The sequence below is a fragment of the Mustela putorius genome, unplaced genomic scaffold (assembly GCF_011764305.1).
Source record: "Mustela putorius furo isolate JIRA1106 unplaced genomic scaffold, ASM1176430v1.1 tig00000589_pilon_pilon_pilon, whole genome shotgun sequence".
In the NCBI taxonomy this organism is placed as follows: Eukaryota; Metazoa; Chordata; class Mammalia; order Carnivora; family Mustelidae; genus Mustela; species Mustela putorius.
Window position 1 is genome coordinate 6052193 of NW_025421425.1, and position 27926 is coordinate 6080118.

General features: G+C 50.2%; 1 protein-coding gene across 1 annotated transcript; it reads left to right on the plus strand.

The window, feature by feature from the left end:
* Positions 1-267: 267 nt before the first annotated feature.
* OTULINL (OTU deubiquitinase with linear linkage specificity like) lies at positions 268-26590 on the plus strand. Its single transcript, XM_045082028.1, has 8 exons — positions 268-496; positions 19165-19324; positions 19404-19435; positions 19538-19629; positions 20374-20523; positions 22972-23100; positions 24014-24283; positions 25641-26590. The coding sequence occupies exons 1-8, from the start codon at positions 427-429 to the stop codon at positions 25812-25814; spliced, it is 1077 nt and encodes a 358-aa protein (XP_044937963.1). The 5' UTR covers positions 268-426; the 3' UTR covers positions 25815-26590.
* Positions 26591-27926: the final 1336 nt, after the last annotated feature.

Below are 27926 nucleotides of genomic sequence, written 5' to 3' on the forward strand. Positions count from 1 at the left end.
ACACACGGGTCCCTCCCCCTCGTCATCCCACCCACCGAGTTTCTTTGCTTCCCACTCCAGGGACTTTCGCTGTCAAGTGCTAGGCAGATCGCGGGATCCGCCCAGGTGGAGCTCCCAAGCGTCCCCGGAGGAGCAGCTTCCCACGCCCCGCACAGCATGCGGAGCCGCGGCGGACCCCGTCGGTGCGCGGAGGCCCCGCCCATCTCTGCCCCAGGCCCCGCCCACCCCCGCCGCGGCCTCCCATTGGCGGCCCAGCGCGTCCGTCGGCCGCCGGGCTCCCGGGGCGGGAGCGCGGCCCGCCGTCCCCACCCCGCACCTAGAGAGCCTGCCAGCCGCGGGGAAGCGATCCCCGGCGCCGGCGGGCGGCCGCGGCGTCCGACTGACCGACGGGGGAGGCTCCGCGCCCGTCCGCAGCGCGCGGCCGGCATGGCGACGCGGAGAAGCGCCTCGGGGGCGCGGGCGCGGGCGCGGGAGGGTCCTCGTGCCCCCGCCGCAGGTGAGCCCGGGCCGGGGAACGGCGGGGCGGGGCGGGGCGGGGCGGGCGGGGGTCGGGGTGCGCTGGGGGTTGGGAGGTCCGGGGGCGCCCCAGGGCGAGACGGTGGGGAACGGGCTGCACCCCCAAACACCTCCGGCAAGGTTTGGGCTGCAGTCGGGGACGACTGTCGCGTCGCATCTGCATATATAGGAACTGGCCTCGGGAGGCAGAGCTGTTTGGGTCGTGGCTGGGAGCGACCTGCGGTGGCGGGGAGGGCAGGTTCCTGGCGGAGGGAGCCCTTCTTGCGGGCAGGAATGCGGTGGCGGGCGCAGGCAGCCGCTGGGGGTCGGGCCCTGCCGCCGGGGAGCGGCCGTGTCCCTTTCTCGGCGTCCCGTCTGAGAACTTGCTTGTTGTCGGGGGAGTTGCAGGGGGCGGGGGGAGTTGACGGGTTTCGCGCTTTGCTGGTGGAGGATGTGGGCCACACCTTCGCAGCCGTCAAGACTTGCTGAACAACAGAGAAAACTGGCTTTTGAACAACCGTGTCCCCACACACCGGAGCAGCAATGGCACAGGTCTCGAGCTCGAGGCTGGGGCGGGGGCGCTGCGCCCACCCACCCCGCGTCTGGGCGGCTCGGCTCCCAGGCGTCCGCGGCTGCGGTGCAGGGGAGGCTGTTTTCCTTCCCTTCTTCAGCCCCAGCGCCGGGGGATAGGGGGGTGGGGGGGTAGCGGGGGGGGGGGGAGGACCCAGCAGCTCCTCATTTTGAGCACATTCCCGGTGCTGCTGGTGAATTTGGGGGGCATGCCTGCTCACAAACAAAGTTGGGGCCCGAGGTATTGCAGCGTTTATGCGAAGCTGGCAGGTGCCACGACTGCTTATTAGTTGGGGTTCTTGGTCTCAGGAGGAACTTTTGATTCACACCTGAGCTGTTGGGTGTGGTGGAAACAGTGCCGTCTGGGAGTCGGGACAGGAGTTCTCCACTTGCTGGAAGCCGCAGCCATACTGGACTTTCATATCCTCATCCTCGTGGATGAAGGCATGGGGGTAGCAGATCCCTAAGGCCATAAGGCCCCTCCCAGTCTAGAATCCTGTGATTGACTTACCTCCTAATCTCAAAAGTTTGGAAAAGAAACTCATTATTCAACCTTTCTGTACCCTGAATTATTACAGGATTCGCCAAATATTTCCTGAGGGTGTAGTCATTTGAACTTTTTGTGATGTGATTCCCCCCACCCCTTGCCTTATTTTGGGAGAGAAAGCTAAAAGCTGGAAATGGAGGTAGGGCTCAGCAGGAGAAAGCTGGTTTGGGAGGCAGAAAGTTGCCTAGGCTTAACCTAATGGCCAGGAATTTTTCCTTCCAATGCATCGAGTCCAAGGTGTGCCAGCACTGGGAGCCAGAGAATTCTTTCCTCTCCGGCCTGTGGGAACTGCCGTTGGTGTGCAGCAGTGGAAAAATGTGATTCAAGGATCAGGTTATGGAAAACTTTTTTTTTTTCTTTTCCCTCCAAAACAGAACCCATAACCTCTGAGGACTTAGGAGCATAGTTTCCCTTCTTCACAGGTGGTGTTTGGGGGCGGGGGGAATTTTAAGGCCAGTTCCCCAAGGCAGGATAGGAGCAGGTTATTTTCAGCTACCCTTCTTTTGGCAAGAGGAAGACCAAGGTTCAGTTCTGAGATAATGGCAACAGCTAACGAGTCACACTTGTCAGTAACAAACCAAATGGACAGTAGCTGGACAGCATCCCTACAGCGCAGGCAGGGATGAAAAGAATTTTCTGGTATCCATTTTTATTCTTTTTAAGTGGTGGGACATTGAGAATCTTGAACTAAGCATCTGTGCACAATATGAGGGGAAAGACACTGTCAGAATTGGAATATTAGGGAAGTGGCACCCCAGATGATTTGCTGCAATGCCCTGAGGCCCCAAGACCCGGTGGGGGGAAGAGGACGCCGGGGGAGACCCACCCACTGGAGGAGAAACTCCGAGTCCTCCGCATACCTTTGGCCGTGGGGCGCTTGAGGAGGGTATGTGCTCCTGTCTCATCTTGCCTCTGGCCAGCCTCCGGGTCATTAACTGTTAGGATTCGTTCACACTCTGCCCTGGTTCTTCACCAAGAAGGCTGCAAGTTTGCAGCCATGTCCTCAGGAGCTGCGGGACCCCAGGGTGGTCCCTAGGGGCTAGTCTGGGGTGCCAGGAGTGCCCCAGGTGGGACAGGGGACCCAGCAGCCAGGTCCCCTGCCTCCAGCTACACATAGAACAGCTCTGCTTCTGCCTTTTGTCCCCCCAACACCCTTTCTTGTTTTATATGCTATTCTGAGTAAAATTTTGCCTGGGGGAAAGAGTCTAATGCTAAACAGAAAGTTTAAAAATCATGGTCATGGCCAATATTTTTCAGTTCTGTTGTTGTGTTTATTCTGTGTTGTCTTTATTCACAGGGCTTAGAACTGTGACTGGCCCACAGTAAGCACTTGCCACTATCATCATCATCGTGTCCTTACACCATGAGGTTACCGTTACTTTTATCCCTATTTTATTGCTACCAAGTCACATACAACTTGTACAAGATTTCCCATGTAAACTTCTCTACTGGTTAAAAATGTGTTTCTCCGTATCATGGAATACACTATTCCAAAGTCGTTCCAGGATGGCTTTATGTACAAAGCAGATGATCCACTGAATGCATTCTTTGCCCCGTTCCCATGGGCAATCTAGGTAGCACACTGGGGAGACAGGTGAGTTCGCCTGGTGAGCACTTCTGTGTTTAAAGGGAGAGTGGGCAGATCCAACAGCTAAGGACCAGGCAGCCAGCGGGTCCATGGCAAGAAGAGTGATGAGGATTGTGGGGCTCATACATTCCCTCCTCAGCGTGGACTGCAAAGGGGTGCTACCAGTTTTGATCTTATTCTAGAATCAACGCCTTCAAAGACGCTGCCCTCCAGAACCTGAACAGTGGGTGGTGGGCCGGGGGCAGGGCGGAGTTTGCTGGCAGGGGTCAGTGGGTGCCAAGGAGAAGAGGAGAGAGTAGCTGAGGTTCTTTGTGTTCTATTTATAACCTTAAAGAGAAATATTTTCCATCTTTAAAAGACAGTTTGAGGCTAATAATACATTACATGTTAATTTTTTAAACATTTAAGAAAAAGTAATCTATTTGGAGGCATCTGGGGGGCTCTGTTGGTAAGCATCTGCTTCGGCTCAGGTCATGATCCCAGCGTCCTGGGACTGAGCCCCACGTCGTGCTCCCCGCTCAGCGGGGAGCCTGCTTCTCCCTCTCCATCTCCCCCCTGCTTGTGTTCCCTCTCTCACTATCTCTGTCATAAATAAAATCTTAAGAAAGAAAAAGTTTGAAGGCTTAGGAACAAAAACAAACCAACCCCCAATGCTGCAGTTAAACACACACACAACAGAATGTTAAAAACCAAACAGTCCGTAGTTGGTATTTCTTGCCCGCCTCTTTGCCCCACTTTGAAACTTTTATGTTTCTGTGCGATGGATTCGACGCCAAGCACAGTGACATGATGTACGTTTAGTAGCAGGTGCTGAGCTAAGTAGAAATCCTTGACTGGCACAGTTACGAACTTGAAAATGACCTTCCCGGTCATTGGTGGGTGCGGGTGGGCGCTTCCCGGTGCGGGTGGGCGCTGTCTCCTCTGCCTATAGTACCACAGTTGTCCTTGCCATGGGAAACAGTGGGCGTTGGACGGTGACACAGCCCGTGCCTAGTCTCAGGGACTCTCCACAACCGCCACTCTGTCAGAATTTGCTCCAAGTTCCCAGCTAGTGAGTAGCGGCCAGAATTTGAACCCAACCCTGGCAGCCTGGCTCCACCTAAAACCGATTCTTCACTGTCCACCTCTTCTGCTTCCTGAAACTTGGATCAGGATTCTACCTGCAAGCACTGTCGTCTCCCAGTTCCCTCCCTACATGTCAGCTCTTCCCAATTCAAGTTGGGTTCTCTCTTTAATACCGTGTTGCTCCGTGTAACTCAAAGGTCTGGGGGACAGAAGAAGTGAGATTATGAAAAAGTCTTCATGATCGAGCTAAAACTTCCAGCATTGTGGTTGCTTCTTTGTAGCTATGAAAGCCGCTGCATCATCTTGAGAGGAGTGAGTGAGTTATCAGGCCCCTGGATTTGACCTTTTTCTCCTGTTTGCTTGACATTGCTTGTAAACGAGCAGTAAACTTAAAGCAGTCTGCTCTCAGAATCGAGGTTGCTTACACATTTGACTTGTAATTAACTTAATGGAAGAACAGATCAATGTTATTTCATAATAAATCAACAGAGAAAAGGTTTTGTTTATGTGTCCATATTGCCAGTCACTTTTTGTTCTGGTCATACCCCATTTTACTACTTTCTTGTTTCACTGGAGCCAGAAGAGACAGATGGCATCGTTTTTAAAATAAGAGGGTGATAAAATGCTTACGTTCATTTCTAGGAGACTAAGGACTGTTGCAATACTGTTGCTGGGATTTTCAAGTAATAAACAAAAATCTCAGAAACCAGGGTGCCTGGGTGGCTTGGTCAGCTAAGTGTCTGCCTTCAGCTTAAGTCATGATCCAGAGGTCCTGGGTTCGAGCCCCACATTGGGCTCCCTGCTCAATGGAGAGTGGGCTTCTCCCTCTCTGTCTGCTGCTCCCTCTGCTTATGCTCTCTCTCTCTGTCTCTCTCTTTCTCTATGTCAGATAAATTTTAAAGAATCCTAGAAACCATCGCATGAAAAATGCCATGCTCCATGAACCTCTGAATTAAGAATTTGATAGTGAGCCTTTTGTTGTTGATTTAACCAGGTATCGACGGCTTGAGTCTATGTGGGATTGTTGGATTGTAGATCTATAGTAATTTAAAATATTGTATTAGCACTTTCTCTGCTTGCCCTGTAGTTGGCTTTAATGAATGTTAGGGTTAGTCTTCTAGCAGAGGGAAAAGTACTATAATTGCAAGTTGGTTCCTCCAGACACCTCCTTCCCCCCAATTCAGACAGAAGTGGGATCTGATTCCATATCAAGGGTTAACTGTTGAAAGGAGCACACTGCCCTGCCTTGTTCCTGGTACAGCAGACATTAGCTCCCTGCCCTGTCCAGGCTTGGGACAGCCGCAGTGGGTACAAATGCCGCAGAGGTGGGTGGGGGAGCCGGTGGGCAGAGCTCATCAGGCAGAGGTCTTTGAACACCTGTGTCTCTCTCTTGGCCAGGGCTGAGAGTTCCCGGAGACTTTCATCCCCCAAATTTAGGAGAAGTGAACTAAATTCCTTCTTGCCTGGTCAAGAGAGAATTGTCCCCTAGGTCTTAGAGTAATGCCTGGTACATTGTGGCTATGTTTGTGGACCTGTGCCAGGAGGACCTCACCTTTCCTGTGAGGTCTCTCGAGTGACAGGATAAGTGAGTGCTCTGTGTCTTCCCAGTCAAGTCACTGGGACAAGTCAAAATGATTGTCCCAGTGACACGGAGGAAGCAGGACAGCTGACAGGAAAGGGAAGTGAAAGAGGTGGCCAGCCTGTGTGGTGTGGGCTGCGTGTAATCAGTGGCCATCTAGATGTACAGGGCTGCTCGGTCCTGATGCCGGCAGACAGATCAGCTCTTCAACATTTCACTTGGCATTTTAAAAATGAACTTGGAGTTCATTTGTAGCCAAGGATCAGGTCGGCCACTTACCTTGAAAAGCAATCTTAGCCAGTGGCATTATTTTTTTTTTAAAGATTTTTTAAAAAAGATTTTTATTTATTTATTTGGCAGAGAGAGAGAGAGAGAGAGAGAAGAGAGATCACAAGTAGGTAGAGAGAGAGGAGAAGCAGGCTCCCTGCCGCGTGGAGAGCCTGATGTGGGACTCGAACCCAGGACCTCGAGACCACGACCTGAGTCGAAGATGGACACTTAACCCACTGAGCCACCCAGGCGCCCGCCAGTGACATTATTAATATAATACTTCTGGGTCCCGCAGCTCTGCACAGGAATCGGTGTAAGGGCATGTCGATCCTTCCCCTGCGGTCTGAAGTAGAGAGAGAAACTCCTCGAACGGAGAGAGAGTGTATGAGATCGACGTTATCCACCGTGTCTCCCTCTAGTTTGGTTTTTAACTATTTCCTGAACTCCGCAGACGGGCTCAGCGCAGCCGACTGTCAGGACTTGTGCAGCCAAGGCTGCTGACCTGTGCCGTCTTGTTCTTCACGCTTTACTATTCCGCGGTACTCGCCCAGCGATGCCTCATCGGTTGATTCACTCAAACTGCGGAGCCCGTAGCCTCTGAAGGCCAGTTCTCTCCCTCCCTGCCAGGCTCCTCCTCCACTGTCCCTTTAAAAAAAAAAAAATTCTTGCTCTTTTGAGAAACTGGTCGCGTCCATGTGGCCCTGCTGCGGGCGATCTGTAGAACCCTGCGTGGGCTTCTCAGGGTGGGGGTCGCTGCTGGCACTTGTCACCTCTCACGTCACCGCTGCACGTGTTCAGGGCATCTTTCCTGTGGTGCAAGTTGTGGGTAACGTTTTAAGCGTCGTCGAAGCTCAGTTGTTTCACAACTGCTGAAGCTCCTGGGTCTTGTGCCCCAGTGTGACGGCGCCTGCAGGACAACTCAGAAACCAGTCGCCATACGAGGCCTTTGGTGGAGGCCGGGGACTGGCGGTGGACGGCCCCGCGCGTCTGTCCGCGGGGAGGGAAGCTGCGGTCCAGAGGCGCTCAGCTCTCTAGGACCAGACTGTGGGTTCCGGAGCCCCTGAGGCTGGCTCATTGCTCTACCTGGAAGCCGTCCCGCTGGGTGACCGCTTCGCATTCTCGTTTCCTGCTTTGTACGTCCATGAGTGTCGTGAGGGGAAGAGAGAACGCGGGCGGCTCCCTGTTTCTGGCGTAGGCGTGGTGTTCCCAGTCAGAAGGGACCACCGAGGCACGGGCTCTTAGTGAGGACTCGGTGTGGCCGAATAACAGAACAACCCCAAATAAGCGAATCAAGTTTATTTCCTTCATGTTCTGGCTAGGCGGGAGGGGGGAGGACAGGGACCGCATCCCTCTCAACAGAGCCCCCTGAAAAGTGCACTTGATGCTGCCGAGTCAGAATTCCCCGGTGCAGCTCCGCCGGCACCCAGGGAGGATGAGATGGAGCCTTTGCCAGCAGCCACGCACCCAGCTGGAAGTCAGGACTCTCTTTCTGTGGGAGGAGAGAGAACGGACACTGAGGGAACTGCCGTGTCTCTCACGGAGATACGCAGCCTGGATCCTGATTGCGTGGATTCATTTTACTGGTTCGACAAATATTTATTAACCGTCTGCCCCGTGCCTAGGCACCAAGAAAGTGCAGCGAGAGCAGACCCCATCCCAGTCCTCAAGACGTTGACCTACGTGGGGACACAGGCCCTGATCAAACAAACACGGTTGTGTAAACTGTGCTAAGTGCCGCGAAGGGAAGGGACACTGTGTGCCGAGCGCGTAACGGGGACTTGAGCAAGCCTGGGGGGCTGGAGGGGGTGGGAACGGGCCAGAGGCTTTGCCCCAGGCAGTGACGGCGACTCGGACAGCTGGAGCCGGAGGAGATGGAGGGTGTTGCAGGCAGGAGAGGGAGCCCGGGCGAGGGAGGCAGGCGGGAAGGCCGCGGCGCGCTGAGGGAGCAGCCGACAGCCAGGCCGCTTGAGCAAGAGGCAGCGGGGAGCGGGGAGGGAAGAGCCGGGGTCAGGCCGCGCGGGGCGGCTGCGTGGGCCTGTCTGGCACGAGATTGTCCCGGGACGTGGAACTTCTAATGCTGACACTGGGGAGTCCCAGCAGGCCAGGATTTGTCGTCACCCTTGCTGGAGGCCAGAGGAGCAGCTGGATGCCTTGAATGAGAATTTCAGCCAAGTCCCTTCTCAGGCAGGCGGAGCCCTGCGCTGCGGAAGCACGGTGGGTGGCTGGGCACGGTCGCCCTCCTGCTGCCCGAGGGGAGGAGGCGCATACCGCAGGCGGCGCTCCCCGGGGATCCCACGGCCACTGACACTGCAGCGGGCCTGCTTCCTCCTGCGAGGAATTTCGGAAATCACTTGGCCTGAGATAATAGGTTATTTGAGATAACGAAACGGTCAGGACTCCCGGCGGCCCGTCCCGGCGTTGGTGGTGCGCTGGCGTGCCTTGGGGACCCAGGTAGTCAATCAGGAAACGCAGGCGCCGCGGGGGGGAGGTGGGCTGCATCGCAGTGGCCCGCAGGTGTGGCGTGTGACCCGGTGGCTGGGGACCTTGCCCAGCACAGACGCTGCTGCCGCGGGGTCTGCGGACCTGTGTTCCTGAGCACCCGCTGGATAGTGATGTTGCTGGTCCAGAGACCCTGCGTGTCGTGTCTATAGTGCTGGAAGCCTCTGGTTTCTTTTCCCGGAGAGCAGAGCTAAAGGACCACGTAGAGGGGCAGGGGTGGGTGAGCGGGGAGGGGAGGAAGACACCCAGAGCCCAGGGAGGCCCCGCTTTGTGCCGCCCTCATGGGCAGGCCCATCTCCACTTCTCAGTGGGTTCCTAGATGTTGTGGGTTATGGGATGCGGCTGGTTCCTGGTTCCAGAAGAACCGGCTCTCCGTGGCTTCTGGCTAGGCTGGGGCTAGGAAGTGAGGCGCCATTACCTCTCACACCTTGTTTAGAAGCCTTTCCCGCTCACTTCACCGGCTGCTAGGAGTCAGGTTGTTCTGACAAGTAAGAAAACCAGAAGCACCTGGGTGGCTCAGTTGGTTGGTCATGATCCCAGGGTCCTGGGTTCGAGCCCCACATCGGGCTCCTTACTCAGTAGAGAGCCTGCTTCTCCCTCTCCATCTGCCTGCTGCTCCCTCTGTTTGTGCTTCCTCTCTCTTTCTATCAAATAAATAAATACAAATCTTAAAAAAAAAAAAGAAAAATAATAATAAGAAAAAAACTGGAAAGATTTTTCAATAGGAGATGACACGTCCATTGAATGTAAAAAAGCCACAAGTCCCAAACAAAGAAAAAGACACCACTGGTTACAGAGTGGACAATGGTTTGAGGAAGGGAAGCTAGTTAGAGGGATGAGTAACCAGTGGTGACAGCCCAAGCGGGTCTGACTGATGGAAAAACCATCGCAGGGCAGAAATGAGGACTGGATGGTCTGAGTGTACCTTTAGTTCTCTCGGTCCCATTTCATAAATGATTTGCACTGGGAGGTGGAAGACAGGCTTAATCTTTAGAGGTCTAAGAGTTGAGAGCGCACCACCCAAGTCCTGGCGGGCAGCGAAGCAGATCCCGGAACGTGACGTTTAGCGGGGCTACGCGTCAGCTCCTGGGTGTCGGGCATGGAGCTGGCGTGACGGCCGCCTCGCTTCCCTTCCAGGTTCTGGATGACCTGAAAGGTAGCCACGGGAGTCAAGAGAATTTTATTTCTATTCTTTGAATTTTAAGAAGATCTATTTATTTGCAAGAGAGAGTCCAAGCAGGAGGGGCAGAGGGGCTCCTCCTCACAACTCCGAGATCACCCCCTGAGCTGAAAGTAAGAGTCGAGCGTCCAACTGCACTCCCCAGGTGCCCAGCATCAGAGGGTTTTTACATGTCAGCTCAGAGATAAAACCCACACGTCCTAGCTGTGTGGCCAGATGGGCTTGCTGAGCAATGCCTGAGCTGAGCCCACCCCCAAAAGGTCAGGCCCCAGGGTCCCTCTCTGCTGGCAAGTGAGGGCAGGCCAAGCTGACCAGCTGCTTTCCCTCGGGAAGGAGTCGAGGAGGGCTGGGGCTGAGGCCAGAGCTGGGTGTCCAGGAAAATCCTCCCAGCTGGACGTCTGGGGAGGGCCGGATGAAAGCACCGAGCCTCGTCTCTCCCTTCGGCGCTTGAGGAGACGTCCTCCAGCAACTGGTCGGAAGGGCTTTAAGTCGATGGCAGGCTAATCGCGAGCTGATGGCCGTTTCTCTCACTGCTCTGCAATCCTAACTACCACGGTCTCGGGCTGTATGCATCCTTTGGGCGAATCATCTAGAACAGGGTTTGACAAAAAGCACAGTCTATGGCTGAATCTGGCGCCACTCAGTTTTTGGATGGCTGGTCATCAAAGAATGGTTTTGACATTTTTTTTTTTTTTAATGGTTGGGGAAAGAAAAAAAATCAAAAGAATACCATTTCCTCACATGGGAAACTTACATGACATTCAGACATCGGTGTCCATAAATAAGTTCTTGGAACACAGCCCCCTGCGTACGGTCTCATGGCTGCTCTTTGTCAGGGACAATTGGAGAACTTGTGACAGAAAGCAGAAGGCTGGGAAGCCTAACATACTTACTCTCTGAGCCTCTACAGAAAGCTTGCTGGAAGGGGACCCCCTCCCCCGACTGTCACATGAGGACTGGTCGAGGCGATGGGAATGTTTACCGAGAGCAGAAGTGGCATGGTGGAGTCAATGGCCACCTTTTACGGTCGTGCTTGCGATTGCTCTGAACTCTTGGAAGAGAATGGCTCCGGGAAGGTGGCTCTGAGGCTAACTCTGAGGGCACTGACCTTGAGCCAGAGCATGTTGGTTCAAGTTCAGACTTCTACTCGCTGTTCTCTGGGTGAAGGGTACAAGCCACAGCCTGTCACATGCCCAGGTCCCTGGTGACTCAAGATTCACCTTTCCCCTCAGAGGTGTTTTCTGGCTGGCAGGGGACACGGTCACGGAGACGCCTCACCACCTGCAGCTTGGACGGAGCGCAGAGGGAGCGCCGGGGTGGGGCGGAGGGACCCTCTCTGCTCAGGGGCTGGTGGACATTGGACCTTGGGGAGCGAGTGGAACCCTAGCCCCCTCACCTAGAGCATCCTGTGACTCCGTGAAAGACTTGAAAGGTGTCATGTAGAAGGGCGATCCCACAGGTTCCTCAGGACTCTAAGCAATACCCTCTCAGGCCGTGCTTACAGATCCGGCCACACCGGCCTCTTGCTCAGGACCATCCCCTGATCTTCAGGTAGCGTCAGCATCTTGAACAGGATCTGCAGGCCCCGCTGCTCTGAGCCTGGCCCGCTTCCCTTGCTTCCATTGCCTTGTGGACGCTTGTCCATCCTGGGTCTCCACTCTGCCTCTTGCTGGCGGAGGTCACATCTGCTGCTGGAGCTCTGTTTCTGTGGAGCATTGCCTCGGTCGTGCCCCAGACACAGGACAAGGGCTCACAGTGATGACTTCAGCCCTTGGCCCATGGCTCAGCCCACAGGAGGAGCTTACTCTGTGTTCATAGACTAATAATAGACTTGGATCAGTAAAGAGAGTAATAGTCCCGAAAAAGAAATGGTCTCCCCACACGTGGGAGTGAGTCCCCACCCCGGAGGTGGAGGGGAGGTGGCATGGGGGCTCAGCCGGGGAATTTCCACTTGCCCCGGGCCCTCGCCTTGCAAGCACCCATTCGTGGCGTGGGTGAATTTCGTTTCTAACCCTCTGTTATCCACGGATGGTCTTCTCCACTGGGGAAATGTTTTGGGATCCCCGAAGCTAAGTGATTTGGCTGAGGTCCTGCATATAGACTATGGCAAAGTAAAGACAGAGTCCTGGGCTTGTCCCGCCGAGTCACTGGTCTCACTTGCCGCCGGGCTGGCAAGGTGATCCTGGAGCGCTGAGATTGCCCCGAGAAGGCGTTCCAGCTTGCTAGGACCTGGAAGCCTAGCCCACCCGTAGCTCTTGTGCTTTTAGAGTTGGGGGTTTTCAAAATCCCCAACCCATGATTAGAAAATCACACTTATTTTTTAAGTCATGGGCTGTAGTTAACACCCCTAAACTTGTGCCCAGTAAATGAAAAAAACTCCGACCTCTGCCATTATTACACATGCACACGCATAATCCTGTCAGTGTTTGGCAAGGAGCGGTTTGCTACCGTCCTTCCTGACACGAGGTTGAGCAGGAGCCTGGGGCACAGCGTGCCCAGTCCTGCGCAGATGCTTCTGGAAGCCTGAGCGGCTTGCCGGACAGGATGACAGCTGACTGTCTTACTGGTCATGGCTTTCGGGGTAAAAACCTTCCGCTTGGTGGCTCTCTGCCTCAGGGCTACCGGTCTTGCACTTTTTGGTTGTGGTACTTTACAATGTGGAAGTCTGGCCTTTCTTGATGGAGCAGAATTAATGCCTGAGACGCAAAAGCACACAAAGCCTTTGGACCCCGTATTTCCAAGTTTTGCTAAGAGGATTTCTTTTCTTTCCTGAATATTTCCTCCATAACTGATATAAAAACAAACAGCTAGCCCGTGAATGTTCGAGAACCAAGGCCGTTGAAACCCCGGCCTTCACACCGCCGTGCTGACGCTCCTCTCTAGTCTCCGCCACGCGCCGCGTCGCTTAGAGCCCCGACGGCCTCTCCCGAGTCGCTCTGCATGTTTGTCATGCTGCTCGTATACTCTTTAGTCACTTGTTCAGACTAACGTGCACTAGTCGGCTTGATTCTCGAGCCTCTGAGTTTCTCAGAACTAAGCTCTGGGAGCCGCGACCCCCTGGGGATGGAGGTCTGCCTGCCCCACCGGCGTCCAGTTCAGAGGGCCTCGGGTTGTTGTTGTTGTTTTAAGATTTTATTCATTTATTTGAGAGAGAAAGGATAAAGGAGGGGGGGTAGAGAGAGGAGGAGGGGGAGGGAGAAGCAGATTCTCCACTGAGCAGGGAGCCTGCCGTGGGACTCGATCCCAGGACCCTGGGATCATGGCCTGAGCGGAAGGCAGACGCTTCACCAACTGAGCCACCCAGGCGCCCCGGGTCTTGTGTCATTCTGCGTCCCTGCAGAGAGACCTCCTGCCTCACACCAGGGTGTGCTCAGCCCGACGAGGGCCGACCCTGCCCCGTGGACCTGGACAAGCCGACCAGTAGGCTTCCCTGCAGGAGAGCATCGCGCCGTCCGTCCACGAGCTCCTTGAGGACAGAGCAGACATCTTTCCACTTCACTTCCTGCCTGCCCAGGGCCCAGCCTGGGGTTGGGGGCGAGAAGTACAACCGTGGAGGGCATGGTTGGGGGCGGACAGAAGGCCTTCCCAGACCCTCCTGTGTCTGCTGCACTGTTTGGCTTCTGATTGCACTTCTCTGCCTCACTTCCCGCCCTTGCTGAGAACAGCCCGAAAGCCACATCCACTTTATCGAAGGGGGCAGTGTTCCAGGACTCAGCTCAGAAGAGTGTGAGAAGTTTACCAACACCTCTGACATGTCTGTGTCCCTCGCTTGGTCACAGCTGCCCCTAGCCCTTCACCCCTCTGGCCACAGAGAGTGTGTGGCTGTCCTGGGACCTTTCCCACGGGTCCCTCGGCTTCCTGATCCGCCAGTCTCTCTCGGGCACTCTCTCTCCAGATCCCGCTGATTAACCGCAACACAGGACAGATGCAGAGGCAAGAGCTGTTGTCATCATTAAATTCAGTTTGTCATCTTTTATCTTATGTTTCCTTAACAAGATGATTTTACTGCATATATTTCTTCACCGCCTCTGCTTAGATATGTACACTAACTTATCTTTTACGTCTTTTGGCCCAGGCCTAATGTCCCCCCTCCATGGTCCACAGGGGAGTCCCTGATGTGCTTCAGGAGAAAGTCATCACCCAGATGCAGCTGGCAGTGTAGACAGACGTGTGTAGGGAGAAGGGGTCACGGGCTGCTGTTCAGTGAGTCAGATTGGGAGAGAAGTAGAGGCCGGAGGGATGGGCTGTTCCAGCCCGGGGCACCCCTGGAAGTGTTGGGGGCGAAGGAGACACTGAGAAGTTTCCATGAGAAGGAGCCCAGGGCTCCCAGGTGGGACTGCCGGCTGCACATTCACTCTGTTTCTGGAGTCGCAGTGTCTTTTGGTTTTGTTTTCAGTTTGTTTTTTGTGTGTGTGTGTGTGTTTTTTTTTTTTTTTTTTTTTTTTTTGGTTTCCTGTTTGAATGTTTGAATTATTTCAGCTTTGGTACATTTTAGAGAATGGAAAAAACTCTAAGTAGACTTTTACCACACACACAAAAAAAGCCTTTTTTTTTTTTTTTTCACTTGTAGTGGTGGTGTCGTCGCCATATATAGTTTGAGAGGCGGCAGGTGAGATCTGACTTTCTGAGAGCCGCGCTGTTGACTCCGCGAGGCTCCGCTGCTGTCGTTCCTCCAAGGTCCGACCCACTCCGGAGCGACCTTTCCCCACTGTGTGGCCTGGGCTCTCTGGCCGGTCTTTGTGCTGTGAGGCCTAGTTAATCCGCTTTCCAACAGGACCACCACCCAGGTGGGCCATTCCAAAAATACTGAAACGAAATTTCTTTTTTTTCTCTCTTGACAAAGATGGGCGACGACCAAATCCCTAATTCCAGCAGGGATCTGTCCTGCCCCCGGCCCGTCCTCGCGGCTCCCACTTTCTGGAGATGCTTCATTGCCAAACCTGTGGCCCCCACACCCCCCCCCCCCGCATTTCTTGTCCTTGTCCCTCTTTGTATTCGGTTGAATGACAGAATCCCTGGCGGTGGGACCAGCTCTCTTTTCCCGGTGCTTTGTCCGGGTCAGCGTCGCCCCAGCCCCGGTCTTCGTGGACAGGGCAGGGGAGGCCAGGCAGGTCCCTGCCGGGCTGGAGGACGGGGTCGGGGGGCAGTGAAGGTCCCGACATGGGAAGTTTTATCCCCTCTCTGCTGTGTTTGGGGAAAGGAGATTTGACCGTGAGATCCCCCAAGTCGTGATGATGGTAGCGTTCCGCGGAGCCCTGGTGTGTGGTGTCTCCGTCTGTGGCTGCGGCTTTTGAGTTGTAATCCGGTTACTGATACCTGCGGGGGCGGGAGATGGATTTTCAAGTCTCTTTTTAAAGAGTCTCAATTCCACTTGCTGTAGCAAAGCTAATTTGAAGACTGACTCAGGGGCGTAATGCATGGGCCGGAGAGCCAAGGGCCCGGGCCACTCGGGCGCCACACTGCCCGGGCTTTGAATCGCAGCCTTACAGCTTTCGTATTCAGTCTTTCTCTCCCACGCGGCTTCCTCAGAAGAAGGGTGGTTGGACTGATAGCAAAACAAATGATAAGGGACAGGGACTTGGGCCTCAGGGTTTGCCAGACAGCATGCTCAGTGCTTCCCTAACCTTTCCACCTGGCTCACAACGGCTCTGTTCCCGTGCGGGCTGCACTCCCGCGGTGTTGGGCCCTGTGGCCATCCCCAGGCTGAGAAACTGATGCTCAGGGACGTGAAGTCACCAGGGCATGAGCAGGGCTGGGCTGGGGCCGGAGCTGAGGGAGGCCGGCAGGAGCAGGAGGGGGTGGATTCCTAGCACGGCTCAGGCTCATAGCAAAACTCAGACTGTCACTATTCTAATGACCGGCGAAGCCATACCTTTTCCCACTGAAACACCGTGCTTCCGGGATGCCCGGGTAGCTCCGTCGTGAAGCGTCTGCCTTCGCCTTCGGTCATGATCTCAGGTCCAGGGATCGAGCCTGCATCGGGCCCCTGCTCGGCAGGGAGTCTGCTTCTCTCTTTCGCCCTGTTTGTGCTCTGTCTCTCAAATGAATAAATAAAATCTTTAAAAAAAAAAAAAAAACCAACACACTGCATTTCCTCTCCTTAAAGAAGCCCGGCCCTCGTAATGACATCGTGTCATGTGTCTCGTGTGAACACCTCAGGATTGTCTGAGCTGCCGCCACTCCCACGGGGCTTCGGGGAGCTCCCCCAGGCTGCTCCCCCGGCGCCCACCCCAGCCCCCACGATGGCACTCTCCGGTCCTTCCTGGGTTAAGCCACTAGACCAAAAACTGCCAGTTATGTAGAGGGGGGCCAAGGCGTGTGAGCTTGTGTGCTAGCTTTGCACAGGAGAGGCGTACGGAGCCCTCACGTGTTTTGTTTTGTGTTGTGTTTTCCTGATAAGTTGATCCTCTCTGCCTTTTTTGGGTCGGAGTGGGGTTTACTTTCCAGAGAGTGGCCAGGGTCATGTGCTGTCCGTGTGTGTGGGGGTCAGGCGTGCCGTCGTCTGTAGGGGATCCCGTGGAGGCCCCGTGCAGCTGCCAGAGAGGCTCATGCTCAAGAGAGGATCCTGGTGTGGGGGTCTCAAATCTAGAGCCCTAAGGGACCTGGCAGGCCCCAAAGGACGCCAGGGGTTGCTTAGAGTCTGTGACAAATGAGAGCCGCGCGCCCTATGGAGGGGGCAGCAGCCGACCCCACCTCGGTGACATCCGGCCCTCCCAGCCCCCGCCAGCCTCTTCCCAGAAGAAGAAATGTGCCTTGTTCCTGCGGGAGTGCAGACTCCAGAGAGAAATCACAACCGGGGCCCAGGACCGGGGTAGAGTGACAGTGCGGGCGCTCCGACTGGTGGGGCTGTTGACCGACGGTTTGTTTTGGAAAGTGCTTTGGCAATATCTGTCAAAACTAAAAACATACGCTCCCCTTGGTCCAGAGTTTCCTCTTCTTGAAATTATCCTAAAAGCCCCCATGGGCCCACAAGGACCGTTGGAGGAGACTGTCTGTCTTGGCAATGATTGCAAGAGTGAGAAATGGAAAACAATCCGGATGATTTATCAGTGAGGCAGTGACTGCACACATACGATGGTCTGTCTTTACACTGAAATGTTAGGTGTTTCCTAAAAAGAAGAATGTAGACCTCTATGTAGTGATATGAAAAGACATCTACTTTGTATGAAGAGAAAAAACAAACTGTAAAACCATATATAATACTCCATTTTTCTAGAATATGTTCATAAATACATTAAAAGAAATTATGTATCATCTAGACAAAATTCTGGTGTTTGCTGAGTTTAAGGATTTACTAAAAGTATTTGCCTATGTCAGAGTTTTTACAGTTGGGAAATTACTCTGAATTAACAATCATCTAAATTATTGATGTAAAGGTAGTATCGTGTTACATTTTAAACAACTCCCCAAAAGTTTTACCAAATATCTAGGCAGGTGTAAATATATAGTGAACAGCGAATAAATTGTTAAACAGATGAGTACCTGCTTTTAAAAATGCCCTTTTAAGTCATTTTTAAGTATCTATTCTTAGTTACTGGTACCTTTAGTTCTTTTTTTCTTTTTTGGTAACTTTATTTCTTTATTTGCTGATAAATTCTTTCCTATCAGAGCTTAAATGTATATCAAATATTCATATGATCAAAAGTGCTAAAATTGGGGAATGTGGCTGGCTTAGGCTGTGGAGCACGTGATTCTTGATCTCTGGGTCATGAGAACAAGTCCCACATTGGGTGTAGAACCGACATTTTTTCAAAATTTTTATTTTTTTATAAACATATAATGTATTTATAGCCCCAGGTGTACAGGTCTGTGAATTGCCAGATTTACACATTTCACAGCACTCACCATAGCACATACCCTCCCCAATGTCCATAACCCAGCCACCCTCTCCCTCCCCCAACAACCCTCAGTTTGTTTTGTGAGATTAAGAGTCTCTGATGGTTTGTCTCCCTCCCGATCCCATCTTGTTTCATTGATTCTTTTCCTACCCCCAAACCCCCCACATTGCATCTCTACTTCCTCATTTCAGGGAGATCATATGATAATTGTCTTTCTCTGATTGACTTATTTTGCTCAGCATAATACCCTCTAGTTCCATCCACGTCATCGCAAATGGCAAGATTTCATTTCTTTTGATGGCTCATGATATTCCATTGTATATATATACCACCTCTTTTTTATCCATTCATCTGTTGATGGACATCTCATAGAACTGACTTTTTAAAAAACGCTTCAATTATAGATCCTGAATTGCTGAGGCTTTTCCTATTAATCACTGGAATTTTACCAAACCTTGTGCCAGAGAGGGAATGATTTCACAATGAACCCTGGGAGGCTGGGCCACTCTTCAAAAGTTCTCTTCCTCACCTGTACGTCAGTATTTTAAGTGCCCCAGCGTAATACAGTTGCACGTAGTAAAATCCTGTGAGTACACAGCTGGAGCTCTCTGGCCCGTTCATTTCCCCTGGTCACGTCAGGAATGGGAGCACATACCATGCACAGTGCACCTGTCCCCACCTCATCCCTCTTCTAAGGGGTCCACTTCCTGGAAACAATGTCCAGCCTGCCGTTTGGGTCACTCATTGTGTGTGTGTGATGGTGATACCATCTGTAATTGCTCATAATGATTAAAGAATATCTGAGTGGGCAGAAGCACCTGGTGGTGGCATCGCTGGAGGCCCCCCGTGTTGAGCGGAATTCCTAGAACCATTCTTGGATTCAACAGATATGCTGTGCAGGGCCCAGGCGTACTGTGCTTGTTCTGGAATCATTTCATTCTGTCTTGCCCCAGTGAGGTCAGCGTTTCCCCCAATATTACAGTCAAGACAATTCAGAGGAGAGAAGTTAGGTTTCCTGCGGTCACACCGCCAGGGTATAGGGGAGGCAGCTTTTGAACAGTCCAAGGGATTCTGAAAGCTATCTTCTTCAGGGTTCTTCCTTGCAAATTCTGTGGAACAAAGATATTCTTACATAGAACGTTGATTATCAGAGAACCAGGGTTTCTTTTACTTTCAGATTGAATTTTTGAATATTTAAAAAACTGTTTATGTGATTGGGGGCACCTGAGTGGCTCAGTCGGTGCAGCATCTGCCTTTGGATCAGGTCATGATGCCAGGGTCCTGGGATCGAGTCCTGAATGAGGCTCCTTGCTCAGTGGGGAGCCTGCTTCCTCCTCTGCCTGCTGTTCCCCCTGCTTGTGTTCTCTCTCTGACGAATAAATAAGTAAAATCTTTATAAAATAAATTAAAAAATAAAATCCGTTCATGTCATCAGTGATAGAGACTTTGCAGGTAAAATTAGCCAATACATTTTCCCCCTTAAACGAAGCATACTTGTGTAATTGTGATTTTTTTATTTTTTATTTTTCCTAGGAAGTGACCAGGTTCACTCCTGGATGCTAGCCACCAGCCAGGCTTTGGGTACCGTGTGGAGACTAGCGAAGGGGTCGGTGATGTTGGCAGCGGCTTGTCTGGTGGCCGCCCTTTGCTACTGCCGGAGGATGCACTGTGATTTAGGGCACTGGCTGAAATGGTAGGTGGTCGGATCAGCTTCCAGTTTACGTTGCCCTTTCAAGTAGATATTTGACATTACCATTCCTTTTATCTTGCAGGTGGATTGGCTATCTGCAGAGAAAATTCAAAAGTAAGTATTTTCAGATGTTTTCTTACCTCTAAGGTGCAGAGAGGGTTTGAGAAGGGGGAGGAAAGGGAAACTCAAATCCCTTTTCCGTTTGATTTGGTCCAGGGAACCTCAGCGTCGAGGCTGAGGTTGATCTGCTCAGTTACTGCGCAAGAGAGTGGAAAGGAGAGACGCCACGTGCCAAGCTGATGAGGAAGGTGTGTGTGTGACTGCGGGTCCCGGACGAGGCAGAATGCAGGTGGAAAAATTGGGAGACAAACATTCCACTCGGCCATATGAAGCCCAGAGATCTGCTAACGCCAGATGTGCCACAAGGAGCAATTGTGACTCATGGTGGAGTCAGGCAGCGGCCACACAGTGGCTTTGGGCTATCACCCAGAGCAAGGGCCTCTGAGGACCTGGATGAGGACGTAAATGAGGCTGTAATTTCGGGCAATTTGAGGGTGGCACTCTTTTCAGCCCTGTCCCCCCCAGGCTTATGGTCCATCTCCACATGCAGGGGAGACTTTCTTACCTGGATATAAAAGATTTTGAGGATTTTTAGAATTGCCCATTGGACCAGGGTTGGTAGCTCCTCTCAGCAGTGACGACCAGCCTTGCTAGCAGCAAGAGAGTTTCGTTCCAAGTGCTCTTTAGTGTGGTCTCAAACGTATCCAGTACTTTTGTTTCACTGTGGTCCAGTTGAAGTCATCATCTCCCCTAAGTGATATTCCCTGGCCCTGGGCTTCCAGGAATTCACTGACTGAAAGAGCAGGACATGGACTCAATACACAGGGGAGTCCCTTTAAAATGACACGTGGTCGCATTCATAATTTGAAATTGTTTTCATTTCTGTCGTCCACTTTATTGGGGGGCCATGCCCCACTGATGGTACAGTGAATTCATTTTGTTTATTTTCTTATCCAGAGGAGTTGAAAACCAACTTCTTTTTGTGCGGACAGGCTTACGAGGAGCTGTTCTGGCGGCATCACATCAAATGTGTCCGACGAGTGAGGAGAGACAACTATGATGGACTGAGGTCAGTGCTGTTCCAGGTCTTCAGCCAGGGCCTCTCCTTTCCGTCCTGGATGAAAGAGAAAGACATCGTGAAGGTACATCTGCACGCCAGAAACAAGGGGGAACAGCGGGTCGATAAGCATTGCCGTGCAGGTGGCTGGGTCTTATGTGGGCGGCTCTGTGCGTCCTAAGAGTGAAGGAGTCTTCGAAGGCCCCACATACCCTGTCCATCTCAGAGAGGCTGTCTTACTCAGTGTTGTTTCTTTTTAATGTCACCATCTTTTCTCAAGAAGGGCATCTGTCCCTCATAAACAAGGTGGTCTACTAAAATTCCCTTTTTCCTCTACACTTACTCGAGTTTTGACAAACCTGTAGAGTGCACCAGAGATTTCCCCCCGCCCATGCCTCAATAGTCAGCCCTTCCCTCACCTCTAGCTCGGGGGGCACCATTGATAGGTCTTACGTCCCTATCGATTTTGCCTTTTCCAGAATGTCCAGGACATGGAACTATCCAACATGTAGCCTTTTGGCTCTGACTTCTTTCACTTAGCAGAATGCACTGCTGTCCACCCAGGCCACGTGAACTTGTAGTTCATTCCTCTTTATTGTTGAGTGCTTTTCCTGGACATGAGTATGACACCGCTTGTTTGTCCATTCATCACTTGAAGGACATCCGGATTATTTCCAGTTTTCGACAACTATGACTAAAGCTGTTATAAATATCTCCATACAGGATTTTTTCCTTTTCGGCAAATGCCTGGGAGAGACATGTGGTAGGTGTAGGTCTAAGTTCATAAGAACCTGCCATCTGTTTTCCAGTATGGCTCTGCCTTTTTGCATTTCCACTAGTAAAGTATAAGAGTTCCAGTTGTTCCACATTCTAACCAGGATCGATTTGGGGTTATTTTTAGCCATTCCGATAGGCGTTCACTGGTAGCACTGCTTTTAGTTGGCATTCCTCTAGTGTGGAAGGATGAATGTCTTTCCTTGTTATCTTCTTGGAGAAGTGTCTGTTGAAGTCTTTTGCACATTTTTATTAAATTTTTTTATTTTTTTACTTTATTTTAAAATTATTTTTACTTTTATCTTATTATCGACTGAATTTTGAGAGTTCTTTAGGAAAAAAAATTTTTTTAATTATTTATTTGACAGACAGAGACAACCAAAGAGGGAACAGAATCAGGGGGAGTGGGAGAGGGAGAAGCAGGCTTCTGGCTGAGCAGGGAGCCCGACATGGGGCTTGATCCCAGGACCCCTGGGATTATGACCTGAGCTGAAAGCAGATGCTTAAGCATCTGGGATTATGACCTGAGCTACCCAGGTGTCCCGAGAGTTCTATATATATTCTGAGTACAAGTGCTTTATCAGATATGTGATTTGCAAATATTTTTTCCCAGTCTGTGCCCTGTTTGTTTTTCTTTCATTTTAAGAGTGTAAGGTAGTACATCCATCGTTTGTTCATTCCTTCTTTCCTTCTTTCCTAGCTTTCTTTCAAAGGCAGAACCCTCTTAATGAACAACCTGAATTTTTTTTAAAAGATTTTTATTTATTTATTTATTTGACAGAGATCACAAGTAGGCAGAGAGGCAAGCAGAGAGAGAGGAAGGGAAGCAGGCTCTCGCCGAGCAGAGAGCCCGATATGGGACTCGATCCCAGGACCCTGAGATCACGACCTGAGCCAAAGGCAGAGGCTTAACCCACTGAGCCACCCAGGCGCCCCACAACCTGAATTTTTATTTTGAATGTAGGGTGTTTAATCTAGGGCGTACATTTAAGGATGGAGGAGCATGGAAATATAAAGTATATGAATATATGTAACTATATACGGTCTATTTCCTTACCATTTTTAAAATTACACTTGTTTTTATTAGTTTCATTTTTATCTAGCAAGTACTTGTCAAGTGTGCATGGTGGGCTAGGCCTGCTACCTGCTGAGGACAGAGACTATAACCAAGCCTCTGGGCTCCCCAGTCTCAGCGGGGTGGGAAAATGGATTAGATCCCTTCACTGATCAGAGTCTTATGTATTTTGTAATCTTATTTAATCCCAACAAAGGTTCTGTAAAGTGGGTGGTATTGTCCTTGATTTATGGTGGAGGGTGAGGCCAAGAGGGTGATGCCAGTTGAGCAGTCTCTCAGCTGATAAGACAGTGCGCAGATCGGACCCCAGCGCCTCGTCCTAAAGTCCACATGCCCCCTGATGAACCGTGGTGTTCTAGCATTGTTTGGGCAAAAGCAATTTCTAAAGGGATATAACTAGGCAGTTTAGGAAGTGTTTTATGCAGAAAGATTGTTTCCATAGACACAATCTTCATGTATGTTTTCATCAGTTGTAAAATTATAAATTAAGAATCTGATCCAAATCCTATAATCCACAAATTGAAAAGAAGGAATGATATGCTTTTATTTAATTGTTGTCATCATGTTTTTAAATGGAGATTACTAAGGGAGATGAGATCATAGACCATAGACCGTGACGTATTCTGAATTGTGGGCCATAAATGTGGAGGTACTAATCATGGCTGCATCTACTTCCTTTTCAAGCTTCCTGAAAAACTGCTCTTTTCACAAGGTTGTAATTGGATCCAGCAATACAGTTTTGGTCCTGAGAAGTATACAGGTTCCAATGTGTTTGGAAAATTACGTAAATGTGTGGAATTATTGAAAACACAGGTGAGTGTCCCGGGGGAGGAAAAGACTAGGAATGAAAGCTCGCCCCCCAGATGTAGTGACCCTTCTCTGTCAGGCATGTCACTCGATTCCACATAAGGGGAACACGTGGCCAGTAGCATCTCTTCTAGGAAGTAGAGATTGGCTTTCCTGTTCTTTCACCTTCCAAGTAATGAACGAGCCATGTTGCATGTGACAATGAGGGTTTGGAGTGATGGGTTAAGGAGGCCTTTGTGGGCTCTCTGGGAAACCTTAACACTTAACACTTACCTGTTTCCCCTTGAAAGATGGGGTGCACAGTCCAGGAAGGGCACTCAGAAATGCCCTTCTGGGATGTGCCCTATTAATAATTTGGGGATAGTACAGATGCTATAATTTGAACTTAGAGTTTTTCCTGCCTTTATAATAGACACAGATTTTGGATTGTTGAAATGAACTCTCCTTGGTAGATAACCATAGCATTTCTGTGCCACAGTTTCCTGGTCTGTAAAACTGATGTGTAAATCGTATGTCCCCTCTACAGTTATGGTGAGGCTTCAGTGATTTCACGTCTGCGAAGTGTTTTAATCTGTGCTTGGCAAGTGAGCAGTAAAGAGTACTAGTTAGTACTGTTTATCTCTGGAGTCTCTTCTGTGTGACTCAACTATCTTAAGCTGTCAGGAGACTCACTTGCTTGGCATTTTACGAAGTTGACAGTGCTTTTTTTGAAAAATGTTTCATTTAAACTGGTTTGTGATTGTAAAAGTAACACATACTTGTGGTTAACAAAAAATCAGGGTCAAAAGCTATAAAATGAGAAGTTCAAGCTCCCCTCTATTCATCTTTGGTTTATTTTTACAAGTACTTTAAAAATGATGCCATGGTGTAGGAATTCACCATTCCCCTGTAAATTTCCCTTTTACATCTGTATTTTCAGTGGGCTGAATTTAGTGGAATTAAAGATTACCACAAGAGAGGAAGTATGTGCAACATCCTTTTTTCTGATGTTCTTCTGGAATATAAACTATATGAAGCTTTAAAGTTTATCATGCTCTATCAAGTCACTGAGGTTTATGAGCAAATGAAGACTAACAAGGTCATTCCCAGTCTTTTTCGACTCCTGTTTGCCCGGGAAACATCATCTGACCCTTTAAGCTTCATGATGAACCACCTGAATCCTGTGGGCGACACGTGTGGACTGGAGCAGGTAATGGGGGCAGAAGAACCCTGTGGGTTTGATTCCGGACGATACTGGCCGTCCTTGAACGCACAGGCGTCTGGAATTTCCTTCCAGCAGTGAGAAAACCCACTGCAAAGAGGTAATGGGTTGATGTCATTGACCCTTAAAAAGAAGGAAAAGAGGGCGCCTGGGTGGCTCAGTGGGTTAAGCCTCTGCCTTTGGCTCAGGTCATGGTCTCAGGGTCCTGGGATCGAGCCCTGCATGGCGCTCTCTGCTCAGCAGGGAGCCTGCTTCCCCCGCCCACCCCCGCCCGCCTGTGATCTCTCTCAAATGAACAAATAAAAATCTTAAAAAAAAAAAAAAAGAAGAAGGGAAAGAAGAGGAATAAGCCTCACGGCTCCATGCAGTTTGCTGTGTCTTCTCAGCCGGGACCAGAGAGCCCCAGGGCGGGAAGCCTTTCGAACCTTTCACTCTGCCTCCAAGATGGTGGCAGCTTCTCCCACAACAGAGTTGAACCAGAAGAAAGTCCTGGTGGAAAATGAGATGAAGTTTGGGAAAGCATTTGGTTCCTTGCTGAAGATAAATAGACATTATTGAAAAATTTTAGGGGCGCCTGGCAGGCTTCGTTGGAAAAGCATGCAACTCTTGATCTCAGGGTCATGAGTTCATGCCACACAGATGTGGAGATTACTAAAAACAATAAATGAACTTGAACTTTAAAAAATTATTGAAAAATGTTAAGTCCAGGGGCACCTGGGTGGCTCAGTCAGTTAAGCGCCCGACTCCTGATATTGGCTCAGGTCATGATCTCGGGGTTGTGAAATCAGCCCCGCATCAGGCTCTATACTCAGCGCGAGACCTGCTTGTCCCTCTCTCCCTGTGCTTCTCTCCTTGCTCATGCACACATACTCAGATAATTAAATGAGTCCAATCTTTTAAAAAAAAAAAAAAGAAGAAGAAAAGAAAATTTTCCATCCAGAGAAAACTTTCTTATCCCTGTCGTAAAGAGGTTTTGTCTTGCTTTGTTCTCTTAGGCAACATACAAAATTACCTGGTATTCTTATCAAAATTGATATAAAACTGTTGGAAAAAGTGACCTTTTTCTTCTGAGCATTCCTTTATTTTTAGTTGTCCTCCCACTGCCCCCAACAGCTTTTCCCTGTAATTTTTTCCCGCTGGTCCACAAAGATGTTCCCCTGCCTTCCCGCGCCTTCCACGTCACAGACGTGTGTTTCTGCAAGTGGCCCCTCAGTGGTTCATGCGTGGATCTAAGTAAGCACATTACACATTCCTCCCTAAGCTGCAGGAGAACCCGCTCCCTCCTCTGCTGGGGCACGGGAGTCGGAGATGTGTGTTTGTAAACCCTTTTTCCTCTCTTCTGCAGATCGATATGTTTATTCTTGGACACTCCCTTGAAATAAAAATCAAAGTGTTCAGACTGTTCAAGTTTAACTGCAGAGACTTCGAGGTCTGCTACCCAGACGTGCCGCCCAGGGAGTGGCCAGAGATCTCCCTGCTGACGGAGAATGACCGCCACTACCACGTTCCCGTCTTTTAAGTCTGGTGTGGACTGGGCACCAGCTCTCGCCAGTGACAACAGGCACACTTTCAAGGAAAGTCCAGTGGGAAAACCAAAGGTAGCGTTGCAGTCCCCAAAAGGCCGAGGACCTTCTTCTCTGGAGTGGCAGGTGCGCTGACACAGGGCTGCGTGGATGGCATTCCTTTGTTTTCCAGCAATTTCCTCCAGACCGGCCTCACTAATATTTGTGGGTTGGTGGTTTGACCTTGCTCATATGGGCTCTGGTCATTTCACATGTGGCAGGCTTTTCAGGGCACAAGGACTGCAAATTGGGCAGTGCAACAGGAAAAAATCGAGAAGAAAAGGGAAATAGGACTAACAGGAAAGACCTTGTTTCTAACGTTGATGTTCTCGTTAGGAACCTTGTCTTCGACTGATTTTGGATCTTCATAAGTGTGGCCTCATTTTAGAAGCATTACCTTCCCCGGAATCTTTATGGTATATTGATTTTTCTAGAACCACTTGATTAACTGTAAAGTCATGTGTGTGTTTGTGTGTGTGTGTGGACACACATATACACACGTGTATACATTGTATAGTTTTGTATATACATATATGAACACATACACAAATAATCACTACTTTGTAATGTTGTACAATTTGTTTTATATCGCTTTACATTTTTTTGGTTACCTTTGCATCTGGCCAGTCCAATCTGTTTTATATGGGTAAAAAAGATTAATTCTGTAGGTTAAGGCAACTGAATGACAATTACTGAACCATTACAAAACATTAAACTGTGGTGTATTTATTTACATGTGTATTTAAGGTGTGGTAACTAGAATCATGCCGCCCCAACCCCCACCACGTCTATGTCCTAATCTCCAGAACCTGTGGATACGTTGGGTTAAATGGCAAAGAAGAATCAGGTTGCAGGTGGAATTAAGGTACTAATCTGACCTGGAAATAGGAAGGTTATTCTGGGTTCTCTAGGTGGGCACAGTATAATTCCAAGGGTCCTTAAAAACGGGACTAGGGAATTGGAAGAATGCCAAGGCCAAAGGGAAATGTGAAATACAGAACAGAAAGAGACAACATTTCTGGCTTTGAAGATGGAGGGAGGAGCCATGACCCAAGGATTGGGGGTGGCCTCTGAAAACCAGAAAAAGCAAGAGAACAGAGTCTTCCCTAGAGCCTCCAGATTTTAGCCCAGCGCAGCCTGTGTCAGATCTCTAGCCCACAGAACTAGAAGATAATGCATTTATGTGGTATAAGTCACTAGGTTTCTGGTAACGTGTTAGAGCAACAGTTGACAACTAATAAATTCAAGCTAACTACTTTTTAGTCCTCTTTATTTCAGAAATAGTTTTCTAGTTTATTTTGTTAATCTTTATTTTGAAGGTACTTTGCTGGTCTGTCTTGAATTTCAATAAATACAAAATAACTTTTAAAACCTTGGCCAATGTTATACTACTTCAAAGGTACAAATCCGTTCTAAGAGTGACTTAACATTTTTGATGCTAATGTTTTCTCCCATTTTCATACTGTGTCCTCTGTAAATAAAATAAGGGACATTCCATGCTGTGGTATATGAAGATAGCATCCAGATTCTTTGGTACTGAGGATAATCAGCATCCTACTTAAGCTAGATGTCCAATGGTGTGTTGTGTCGTGCCTACTGTCATTTCGTTTTCTGCTTGAAGAGCTGGAAAGCAATCATCTCAGACCAAGGGGCTTCGTGTTACCTTGATAGCCACAAGAAATGGGAGTTCTTTTCTGTTTTTAGGAGTTCTTATTTGATTTTTACAGTGCATTCCTGCTTGGAAGTGTCTATGGTTTTGTATAACTCTTGTCATTTCATTGGTCCTGTCCAAAGCTCTCCCCATGATCTGTCACTGGGAGAAGAAAAAATGAACTCCATCCTTTGTGTTCATGAGCAGATGTGATGACAGACTGCTGCAGGCGACTGTGATATTCCTGGATTGTCTCTTCTAGACTTAACCCTTCTAATCGAGCCGTCGGGGCACCTACCTACCATGTGGACGTGACCACGGACCTCGCGTCTCCTTCCCCAATCTAGTGATTTCCACATCAGTCCAGGATTGAAAGGAAAAGCTTCTCCCCAGGGATGGGCAGCCTATAGCTCTGTGA

Coding starts and splice junctions, on each gene's coding strand:
- OTULINL (XM_045082028.1), top strand. CDS start 427: ATGGCGACGCGGAGAAGCGCCTCGGGGGCGCGGGCGCGGGCGCGGGAG. Junction 20,524..22,971: donor AAGAGAAAGACATCGTGAAG/GTACATCTGCAC, acceptor TTCCTTTTCAAG/CTTCCTGAAAAACTGCTCTT. Junction 24,284..25,640: donor ACACGTGTGGACTGGAGCAG/GTAATGGGGGCA, acceptor TCTCTTCTGCAG/ATCGATATGTTTATTCTTGG.